Source organism: Balearica regulorum, chromosome 5 (assembly GCF_011004875.1).
Source record: "Balearica regulorum gibbericeps isolate bBalReg1 chromosome 5, bBalReg1.pri, whole genome shotgun sequence".
Taxonomy (NCBI): Eukaryota; Metazoa; Chordata; class Aves; order Gruiformes; family Gruidae; genus Balearica; species Balearica regulorum.
The window spans coordinates 41,564,119-41,576,315 of record NC_046188.1 but is presented as its reverse complement, the minus strand read 5'-3'; the positions used below and the strand labels follow the sequence as shown (position 1 = coordinate 41,576,315).

At 39.1% G+C, this 12,197-nt stretch overlaps 1 protein-coding gene across 1 annotated transcript in view; it reads right to left on the bottom strand.

Moving 5' to 3' along the window:
• SPTBN5 (spectrin beta, non-erythrocytic 5) overlaps positions 1-11,949 on the bottom strand; it is a 98,404-nt gene extending 86,455 nt beyond the window's left edge. The window contains 7 exon segments of the mRNA XM_010305543.2: positions 1,090-1,228; positions 2,227-2,858; positions 5,665-5,893; positions 6,752-6,909; positions 7,715-7,834; positions 9,106-9,273; positions 11,839-11,949. Of these exon segments, the coding sequence (XP_010303845.2) occupies positions 1,090-1,228; positions 2,227-2,858; positions 5,665-5,893; positions 6,752-6,909; positions 7,715-7,834; positions 9,106-9,273; positions 11,839-11,949 (1,557 nt within the window).
• Between the last annotated feature and the right edge of the window lie 248 nt (positions 11,950-12,197).

The window sequence follows — 12,197 nt, the reverse complement described above, 5'->3', positions numbered from 1 at the left end:
CCTTCTGTAGGCAGATTGATTCACAGTCTGTATTTGGAGAATTCTACAATATCCCATTTTGTGGTATGTTTTGATTGCACTGTGTTTTGGGTTTGTTGGGGTTTTTTTGAGGAACTTACTTGCCTTTGCCCTCTAAATAATGAAAATAAATACTTCATAATATTTAATTGGTGGGTGATAAAGGTACCAAGTTCTTAAGTCTGTCCTCTTCCTAATTGTATCAATGGATACAATTATCAATCCTATTGTAAGATGTCATCTTTCCTCACCAATCTTCTCCCATATCCTCAGGCTATCATGGTTCCAACACTATTACCATTAGGTGTTCTTTGTTTATTAACACTAGGACAGAAAGATTCATAATTTACAGATAGCTCTTATCTTTAATTTGAAATTCATAACTTCATATAGCATGTTGACTCTTTCAACTTAGGTACAAGGCAACCCATAGTCATAAGGATTTTTCTGTCTTTAAGACAAGGCAAGACCAGAGGATGCATATATACTTTGTGTCATTACAAAATCAGTATGAAACCAGTTATATGCTAAAGAGAAGACTTTGGGCTTTGACACTCTGGTAACACTTGGTAATTCTTGCTAAAAGCAATCACTGTGCATTTACAGTGGAACTTTTCTCTCTCACAAGTTTAGATATCTGGAAGTCAGACATATACCTGAGCTAGTCCCCACCTGTATAATCACTGGAGGTACTTCCAGAAGGTAATTCAGACTAATTACATGGAATGGGAAAAGGAGGCTGTTTTATTCCACTTTTGCTTTTACACTTCTAAATTTAGGTGAGACTATTTTCCTTCTTTATTTTACTACATAACTTGAACCTGCAGTGCATGCCCTGTAATACCATACCTGGCTTTCTGATTAGAGAGATCCTCTGTAACAAAGACTTTTTTCTCAGGTAGTTACCTGCAATGGTGAACTAAAATGCGTCTAAGTAAAAATGGTGTATTTTCTCTATAGCTGATAGACTTATTTCTGTTAGCACCAGGCAGTCCCTGGAACATGGGGGCTTTTTTAGGGACACACACTGGTAGCAGTGCAAGCTGTGTGCTGGTGGAGAGGGCTCAGTACCTGCAGCTCTTTCAGCTCCTCCGTAATGGCATCAATGTCCCTTAGGAGGCCCAGAATTTCCTGCATTGTACCCAGGGAGCGTTGTCGTCTCTGCAGCTGATCCAGAAGATCCTGCCATTGCTTTGAAATGCTGTTTTGCCTACAAAGGAAGGGAGAGAAATCACCAATTTGGACCAAAGGCTTTGGGCAGCACTGAGAGATTCTCAGTGCTTGCAGCTTTAGAAGAGCTAAATGAACAAACGCAACTCTTGCGCCAGTAGCGCAAGAGGACAGACCATGATCACAAAACAGGTCAAAGCAATATTGTTATCTAATTAGTGTGATCACGGAGAGGAATTTTGACTAGCACATCAACTGTCATTGACTTTTTAAATTTAGACAATGTTTTTTATGGATCCTCATACCTGACATCCCACATTGCTTTCATTTGATACAATAGAAAGGCTTGGAATAAAAGAAGTGGTCTTTAAATGGCTGCTTAGAGTAAAAATTAATCTAAACCATACGAGTCACAATCTGATCTCATAAAGACTTTGATTTACTCTTTTGTAAATGTTTTTCTTAGTTTTCGCACAGGTTTCTGATTTTGTCTGAACATAGAAAAGCACTGAAATACCACAAGAGAAGTTATTTGTATGGCATTCTTAGCCATTCCCAAATCAGGCTACACTGATAATCAGAGAAGACATAATTTCTCAAGATTTGCTCCAAACTGGAGTCAATCTGAGAAGACTTTGTGCCTTAACTAACCTGTATATCCCCAAACTACACACTGAAAAAGAAATGTGTTGATCTGGGGGAAAAAAAAAAGTATCCCTCTAAACATTTTTGATGAAAGATAGAATTTTTGGCAGAACTGGTATTTTCATATATAATGAAAATATCTTAAAAATATTTTTCACCAGAAATCAGTCTGAGGGTTTGATCATTCAAGAAAAAAAAAATTAAAATTTTAAAGAAGATGAAGCATTTGTCTTATCTGCTGAAACTGTTCACAGGTAGAAGAAATTCCTGCCAGTTCTTCTCATGAGGAGCAGACCTGTAACTCATAGCTACAATTCATTTTCTTCCACCACACCACAGAATTTCCACTAATTTCAACTTCCACCACTACACAGTCTCATGACTGTCACTCACTTCTTCACGATTTGATCTTTGCCATGATAGTTCTCCTGGCTGATGACTGTAGCCATTTCATCCAAAGCTGTGAAGCGTTCTCTCCTGGGGAGTACATCTGCCACAATGGCTTCCAGCTTCTTACTGGCAGCCTCCATCCTGTCCGCGCTCTCCGGCCAGAAGTCCTGCTTCCCAATCACTTTCCTCATGTCTTCCAAGTAGGACTCACGCAGGACTGCCTTCTTCAGGAACCTCTGGGCTAGCTGTTCCAACCTTTCTAACCTCAGCATCTCCTTCTGCAGTGCTTTTCCCCGGCTATGCTCTGCCTTTTCCAGGATAATCCAGTACTTCTCCACATCCTGCAGCGTTCTCCCCTCTGGGGGCAAGTATGGCCGTTGGTTGTTGGCTCTCTGCTTGGTCCTGATGTTGAAGAGATGAGCTTCAATTATGCCCTTCTCTTGATATTTGGGGGGTTTCTCCACAGTGCGGAATGTCTTGAAGTTGGCCACGAGCAGCCACATTTCCTGAAGAGAGTTGGGGAAGTGACGGTCATCTAGTTCTGTCACCTTCTGCTTAATCCATTTCAGGAGGTCAGAGACCATTTGCTCATATAGAAGTTTCAAGTCATCTATCTCCTTCAGGAAGAACATGATCTGTGATGGGAATATGAAGTTACAAACCACATATGAAGCAAGGTGGGTGAACAGAAAACACTATCTTCATAATTAGGATTCAAATAGTTGAATATGTGTCAGGAAAATAGTATTTAACAAGCAAGTTGCCAGAGTTATCACATTTTTATACCAATGTGGTGATAGCTGTCACATCTGAGGCCAGGTGAAATCATAGAATAACCTTCCATAAAACACAGATAAATAAATATTATTTAATGTCTCATTTCAATTTTTATTTAAGACAAGGTTAATTTTGGAATAAGCAGCATGCACATGGAGACTGTCAGCAGTTCCTATGCGGGCTAACTAGAAACAAGATTCCCAAACTAAGGGTTCGGATTTTTTGTTTCACAATGGAAAAAAAAAAGATTTATTTTTTTTTTCCCTCTTCTCATTCCTAAACCCAAACCAATTCTACCCCATCTAATATGCAATTACACCCTCTTAGCTTCACCATCTTAGGCTGTTAGGAGACCATGTGACAAGATCGTGATTTTTCTCACATGCCCACAGTAGACTGTGGTCAAACGGCCCCTTCTCAATCTCTCCTGTTGGAGCTGTTTCTCTTTATATAAATTATTAGAGGATGTCTCATAGCCAAATAGGGATTTGGCTGACAAACAGGATGTTAACTGATTCCGTACTGATGTTCCAAGTCCAGGGCATTATCTGTTTCATTTGTGGTCTGACCTGCCTTTATTTCAAGTTTAGGTAAATACTGGAGCAAGAATGAAATTCATAATGAAATGAACAGTGTTAGAATGAAATCATCCTTTCTTTCCATTTTGTATTTTTTCCATCTTTTTCTTTTTACTTTATATGTTTTCCTTGCCCTAACTTAGTAGCCCTCCTGCAGACGTCAGGTTTAGTGCTGAACAATGTTGTCTGCCTCTATCATTCCTCTGAGCCCACCTGCTCCAGCCAGGCAGATTAGTAAGGGAGGTGGCACTGAGCAAAGACCCAGTCCCTGCAAGTCGTAATCTGCTTTTACCTACCAGAAAGCGCACTTGGCAATGAATAAGTGTCACAGTGTCGGAAGAGGAGTAAAACAGCACCAACCTTTAGTGCAGGAAAAGCAGCCCGTGACATCAGGGCTCCCTTCTGTATTTTCTGCCATCGTACCCAGTTCTCGCTGAAAGATCCTAGCAAGTGCATGGTCACCTCACATGGGAAGGGGAAAGGAGATTTACCTCCCCAAGCTGATTCTCTCTGCCATCCTGGTCACACACTTAGTCTGAACTCAAAGGCTTCCTTGACACACTCAGGCTTCCCTCCCCAATCCTATTAGTAAATTCAGAGCTGCCTATTTGAGGGGACTAAGGACAAGAAGAGATTAACATCTCTTTCATTCTCCTTCTGAATGTTTGTGTGTGTCATAAATGCAGGAAGACAGGAATGCAATATTAGAGACAGGCTAAAAATAAGGAAGAAGGCAAAAAGAGAAGAAGCAGGTGAAGGGAAAGAGGGAGATAAGAAAGAATAAATATACTTACACAAAATGGAAAAAACTATGGAGCACAACAAGAACTGAAAAAGTACAGAGTAAGAAATACTCTTCCTGGTTTGTACCATAATACAAAATTATGGCCTATTTGATCCTTATTGTTCCTCTCATACATGGTTGGTGACTCAAGGACTATTTCAGGTTTATTAGAAGAAAAATAATGTCTCCTGTCCAAAATCCAGAGACTCACATGTAGACCAGTCAAATCCTACTGCCCACTCTCCTCATCGATGCCCAATCTTTGACCGAATTCAAAGTCCTGCTCTCATCTAATGGTTTTCTTCAGAGAATGTCACTGTTATGATAGATGTTTCCAGATCCTCTTGTTCTTGTCCCAGACCACTTTGTTAGCTGAGCAAACCCTGCTTTGCAAAAACTTTTCACCTTGTCACCACCAGGGAAGTCTTAGTTTGGATTTTTGTGCCTCCCATTAAGCAATATTTTCCCTCTCTCAACTGCACAGGCAGTTCTGTGAGTCCAGCTGTTCATGTAGGACCCATCCTTGGTGTGTAGGTTTTCTGCGGGCTATTTGTTTTGTATTTTTTACAAAACCAGAATAGATTATTCTGAAGGTAGGAAAGAAATTCTCTCCAAGGAAAGTGATCTTCAGTGGAATAACTACAAAATTCCTTCAATTGTCCATCAACAGGATGCAGGTAGTTTTTAATATAACTCATGATCATATGTGAGACCAAATGTATGTGCAAACTGAAAAAAAATTTCTTTTAGCTTTGGTGTTTGGGTTTTTTTCCCTAGGAGTGTTTCCCCTTCTTTTGCAGCCCTTCATTTTTCATGTCTTTTTTTGTTTGTTTTTGTATTTCATACTTGACTAAGTAGTTAGAGAGTAAGGATGAGGATTTTCACAGGAAATAAAAATCCAAAGTAGTCTCACAGTTTAAGGGATCATCTTTCATAGTATGTCAGAAAATTGTTGACTACATCTGCTTTTGCCTAGCAGTAATCCTCCCAAGATTAATGAGATCTGTATGCTTCAAGCTGCCGTGGAGCCACATCAGTTCTCAAACAGAAACTGTAAGGTCAAAAAGGGATTCATTTTCAGTGAGATAAATGCAATCCCCTTTAGAAATCAGAGATTCTACAGACACTTCTCAAGATTCAAGTGACGATAAAAGGTCTTTCAAATGGCTGTGCCATTTGATTCAGTTCAAATGATCCTGAAATTGAGCTTGCACAAAATAAAACCAAAACCAAAAAAATTTCCAACATAAATTTAGCCTTACGTATTTTACTTTTAACTTCTGAAGATAGAAAAGTACTTACTTTGGTAAGTCGCTTTTGTATTGTCTGGCCTTGTTTCAGTCTGGAGAAGTAGTGGTAATAGAGTGACACATAAGTCATAATGGATCTCTCATCTGGGTAGGGTACTGCCACATCCTCAGCATCAAGCAGTTTGCTGATTCCTAGCTCTTTCTCAGCAACATCGAAGGCATTGTTCAGGTTTTTGATGGGCTGGTCCTGCCGCAGTGAGCTATAGTGGATAAGATCAGGCCTGGGCAAGGAGAAGAGCAGGGCGTGGAGGGAAAGAAAGATTTATGTTTGTCATAAGTTCTTTTAGATTATAAACCATAAACTGTTTATTAGACTAAGGAATGTAACATTAACACTGAAATTACTGTGTCTGACCCTGAGCTTCATTCAAGAGCATTGCCCCTTGCCTACAAAGCAGGAAGAAAAATTGTCCCTTATAAAATTGAACTACCACTGCCAGCAAATCTCTGCCCTTCACTTATTTCTCCGCTTCACTGATGGGTGAAAACCAAAGCCCACTGGAGAGGCAATTCTGAAAAGGGAGGAGATTCCCAGCTGGGGAAGTTACAGGATCCCACTGTAGTATCCTGCCAGAAAATGTAGCAGAACTGTTAATGGGAGAAATGTTCAAAGTTCTCCCAGGTGGTTTCTCTCTCCTGCCTTGAGCTGTTTTCTTCACACTTTTTCAAAGGGCCTGAGAGGTTGCTTACTTTGTTACTATTGAACCAGAAGGCATACATGCTCACAAAGTTCATACAATAACACCAGTCTCTAAAATACTAACTTTTGAAAAAAAGCAATGGGAACATGACTGAGGGGCTAAAATCAAATACTGAGCAGCATTCTTCAGATGTGTGATATTCCCTTGGAAATTCAATTTTATACCCAACTAAAGGAACTTCCAAGCAGGAGCTTTTGGTCCTTCCTTCCTCAGAGAGAGAATATCCATGTAAGAAACGACAGTCTTCAGTGAGAAAGGGCAAACAGAGAATTTGATGGTTTCTTGGCAAATACTTGTAATTCAGACCCTGGAACAACTTGTGCTGGAGCTAGAAACAGCAAGGAACAACGCCTCCTGAACTGATCCATCAGATCTTACCTGTGAGCATGTATGAGTGCGTTGAAGGCCAGCCCATCACTCCAGCTTTTGGAGAAGTCTTTCACATTCACATTGGAATAGCTGGCAGTTTTATGCTGACACCAGAGTAGTAAGGCTTCATTGGCAAACAGAACATCAGCTCTGCCTCCAAATTCTTCCTGTGAAGTAAGCAGGGAAAAGAAAAATCAGTGTGAACAATATATGAAAGTAGCATCAGTGCTTTTACGCTTCTGTTTTCAAAGATCACTTTGTATTACTTCTGTCCTATTCACAAATTCCCTCAAAGTCATATCTTGCAGACTGTAACTGCCATGAAGGTAGAATGATTTAACATGAAAATAGAAGTTTCTATTAAGTAAAAGTGAAATTAATGAACTCAGAAATTATAATGTTGAATGCAGGTGTTAAAAAGTTTTTAAATATTCCTCTTCTGCAAGGTTTGTACAAATCATGTAGAAAGCAAAGCTCAGTTTATTTGCTTCCTTAGCTGTGAACTAGAACTCAGAAACAAAATATAATGTATCCAGGTCAAATGTTAGAAAATTAACAACTTTGATTTCATAATACCTTTATAGGATCTTTCATGTACTTGGAGTATATGTTAAATAATTTAAAAAAGAATACTTTTCTTCAGAGAAAGAGCAAATGAGCATCATGCAGTTCAAATCTATAGAGAACTGTCACCAGAGAAATTCTTTCTGGAGTCAAAAGCCAGTGAAAAGTTTATGGAAGAGAGTGAGGAATATGAATATCCTATCTATCTCCAAGTTACTGTTTTCTGTCTCTGAGAAACTATAAAGTGGATTCAATTGCTTTTAGAAATTGCTGGCTGATTAACTGGTTAATATTAGAAGATGTGCATGATCAAAACTGTTTGGAAACATCATCAAAATGGTCCTTGCTGGCCTGAAACTAGTCTCTGAAATACTCTAATCAGGCAGAAAGACAAAGACACTGTTTTACCTTATCGAGTTTGATAGATGAAATCTGAAATCGCAGTATAATGATCCAGATAAGTCCCAGGATTAAGGTTCTGTCACCATCTACAATATTCTCAGGACCAATCACTTTCACTTGTACCTGCTAATAAACCAATATCCATTCAGCATAAAACTACTCATACCCAGCTCTCTGAAGGAGATAATCTGTGTTACAAACTGTTATTGAAGATGATGTTCAGGCCGTTTTCTTAAGGAAACAGGTTTTGTGTGATCTCTTCATTTGCCTATATACCTGTGAGCTCCCATGCTCACACCCTAGGTTTCATGTGCACCAAGGATGAGTTTCAGCAAAAGCCTGACAAAGGGACAGTGTTCTCAAAGATTTAAAGTTCCTAGAAGGGTTTTGAAAACTGGTAGTTAAGGAGGGGAAAGAAATACAGTTCAGTGCTCCTTTCCTCCAAAGGAGTGATGGCAGGGCAAACTCCGAGACCATCTCCTCTGTCTGGTCTCCAGTCAGCTCGTCAGCGTATAGCTCTTGGGCTCACCAGCAGTACAAACATCCTAGTAAACAAGCCATGGCTGCCTTCTCCACTATCACTTGAGCAGCAAGCAGGGTTGTAGCTTATGCCAACAAGGCGGTATGTTTTCAAGAAGCCTGAGAATGCTACAGTGGCTCCTGCAATCTGCATGATCCCATCTCTGGAGGCTGGACTCATGTCACACAAGTGATGGCTGCCTGGTCCAGCTGGCAGAGCCTGGAGACGCGCATACCACTGGGCCTTACACGGTGGGTACACTTAGCAGGCACGTGTTATCTGGAGCCCTGTGCTCTATTGCATTTGGTTTGTAATTAGCAAAAATCCAGACTTTATATACTTTCCCACACCTACTGCTACTAAACGCCTCTGCTGCTTTGGAGTTCATAGCAGAGATTTTCAAGAGGTCTACAATAAATTGTTTGCTTGGAAAAGAAAAAAAAAAAAAGACATACTAACTTGTCGTTGAAATGAGGATGCACAACTGGAATAAATAAGACTACTGCAATGACTTGCTGAAACTATTAAAATCAGAGCTCTAAAAATCTCCATTTTTATACCAAGTGGCTTCAACTTTGCCCAATGATGTTTGCTCTCCCCCAAGATGTGGGAAAACATAACATCCAGAAAGATATACAAATGCAGTACGTTTTCATTTAGGTGTGAATTGTTTTGGGAGAAAATTAGCTGTTTAAGTCATGTTACTTAAATAACAAAGAAATTCACATCCGATGACTTTCTTTTAATAAAGCCCCTGGTCTGTCTTCAAAGAATATCTTATTGTGTATTAGAGGGGGAAATTATAATGAATGTAATACTGTAATTAGTCAGTAACATACATAAGTTGTTGTGATCTCTGATACCAGTATTAACCTACCTTGGATTTCAGAAATGTGATGGCTTTGCTGTTGTTCTCTAGAAAATGCACTCTCATCTTTCCCCGGTTTGGTCTGGGCAGAGCTTCTCCAGAGAGCAGCTCCAGGAGTTGCATGAGATAGATGCCATCCTTCAAGTCTGTGTAAATATCTTCTATCTCAACCTTTACCTGCAAAGACCAGTCAGTCAATACAGACTCTGGCTGAACGTTTGGCCCACAGAACCCTCTACTTCTAATACTAAACAAACGACATCATCTTTCTGTTTCACTGAGTCTTCTGTATGCCAGTGCATGTATGTGAAAAGTGATGAATCTTAAGTCACAAAAAAATGGATTTGCAGGAGGACTGACATTATTTATGAAAGTAGGCTGAATTTAAAAAACCCAACCAACCAAACAACCCACAACTGAGCAAATAAAATGCAAGAGATTTTTTAAAAAAAATAAAAATCAGCATTTTCAAAATCAAACATTTTGGAAGGGCTGACATTTTTTATTTCAATTCAAATGAATCATCTCAACTTTTTTTTCTCAGCAATGCATTTCATTTAAAAATTGAGCTGATAATCGTATTCGATGACATGGTTTTTACTCCATAGTCTCAACAAAGTCTGTTACATCCTGCTTAGGCCTGCACTACCACCCAAAGTCTCCGTATTTTTAGCCAGAGTCTCACACTAAGCAAAAGATTAAGATCTTTTACAAAAATGTATTTCATTGCTGCCAGCAGTGAGGTCACCCAGTGCTTAGGTGATACAACATGACAGTGTGTACTCTGACCTAACAAGAACTTGCCTTGGGTGTTTCCTTTTGGCCTTATGCCACTAGCCATCAAGAAGTGACATTAAAACCATACCACACACCGAAAAATAATTTACTGTGATTTTGAAATCAAGGTAAATAATCCTTTTGTCTTCAAAACAAACAAACAAAAAACCCCCCAAACCCCAAAATTCTGAAGTAGTATTTTTTTAATTCAGAGAATAGTTACATGTAGGTGGGACAAAAAAAGGACAAGTAACAGACATGCACTTTTTGGTTCCTGACCAATTATCAATCAGTTTAATAGATTGTTTCTCCAGAGAAAGAAGAAAACACTGGAAGTATAAAAGCAACTCAGAGAGACTTTGTCTGTACTGTGTATGGAACAAGAATTTACAACTTTCACTGACCATCTCCATGAAAAACTCCCTGTTTACTTGCCAACTTTATTTCTTTTTGCATATTAAATAAACTTAAAGTTCTGCCTATGGTGTATTACCATAAAAAAAATTAAAGCTGCTATTTTCAGTGACACTTGTGTAAATGAAGAATAGTTCCATTTAAATTTGTGAAGAGACAGACCACATATCTCTGCTTTATGCCTCACCCATCAATAGTTTTAATAGCTTTGTTGCATCATTCTTCTCATAAAGATACCAATCAGAGATTGCTTAACAAATTCAATCCAATAGCATCCTTAGTGCTAGACTTGAAGTAGTCAAGAGCGCAACTGAGACTACTGCAGTGTCCTGCAGTATGATCCAGTCACGTTGAAGTGTGTGTTGAAAAGCTGAGACTACATTGCTGAGAAGACCTAGATAAGCTGTCAGTCTCTGCACCATTTCTTACCGTATATGGTTTGGAAAGCTCTCGCAGGGTTTTTTCCCCTATGCTTTTATGATACATGAATAAGTACTGTGCAGGAAGTTAAGACTGACATTTTAATCTTTGAACTTGAAGGTGGTTTTAAAATGAGAAAGTATATATATTTATCTGTAGCTAAACAGAAACAATTTCCCACTCCATAAAAACCTAACCTTCTACAGGTGGCAAAATGAAAATGTGTTTTGTAGTTGTTCTCTCACAGTAATAAAAATAAATTTCAAAGTTTGTTGTGCTCTGAGGCTGCCTTTGCACCAATCACCAACTTAAAGCATTACACTGAAAAAAAATAATGCATCTAATACTGAAACATCATATAATAGTGATGAGTTAGAATTTAACCAAGAGGTCTGGTTCTGCTTGGTGTTGCCAAGGTCCATTTTCATTAATATCAACAACAGACTCTAGAAAAGAGAATTGGGTTTGGATGATGTAATTCCCTACTGTGACACAGCTACATCATTTGTGCCTGAAATGAGTTCATCTGCAGTAAGTCTGGAGACTTCTGGAACACATTGGAGTTACCTTGCACACACAAACCAACTGTACGCTAGCTCTAAACCTTTTTGGAAGTCTGAGACTTACTGAAAACAAAGTGGTCTGTACTTGCATGTTAGTATGTCTGCAATTGCTAGACTTAAGGCAACTTTTTCAGAGCCGTTGAGCCGCAACTCAAGCTGGACTGATCAGGCAAAGCAGAAGGTCTTAAATTTTGGCCAGGCAATTAAGAATTGAGCAGTGTTTGGGGAAATCCAGACATTTGCAGATACTTTACTTATAGGAAAAAAGAAGAGCAAAGATTTTCCTCTGAGATGATCACCAAGATACAGTAGACATCACAACATGACAGGGTTTAGAGTCTACAAATGGGAACCCTGATTTCAGGGAAGACTGGTAACATGGACAATGGAGACAGACGTAAGGTAAGAGAGACAGGCTGGAGCGCTCTGGTTAGTCAAAGCCGCCTTTGCTTGCATATATGTGTAATGACAACATGCAGGAAAAATATGTAAAAAATAACAAAAAATAAAGAATACAGTGGGTGAAATAAAAACCAGAAAAATTCCTCAAATTGAAGGAGCTACCTACATTATTCCTGAAGAAGACATTGTTCATCCAGTTCGTAAAGGTTTTCTTTTGCATGGACATGCGCTGCTCCTGCAGCTTTTTGATATGATCTTTTTCATATTCGGTACCCATGGTCACCTAGGAAGTCAGAAACTCCAGTGAGGTGCTCAGTGCTGAAGAGATCTGCCTGCCCAGCTACAAAAAACAGTAACATGCGCAGTGTATGTAGGGAACTCTGCCCCAAAAGGTACAAGATTCAATACTACACCCAGTATAACACTTTAATTTCCTTTTGCTTGCACTTTGCACTTTAATTTCACTCAACTTTATTTTTAACTTGAGTTCTCTCTTTTAAAATGCATCTCTAGTTTGAGGGTGAA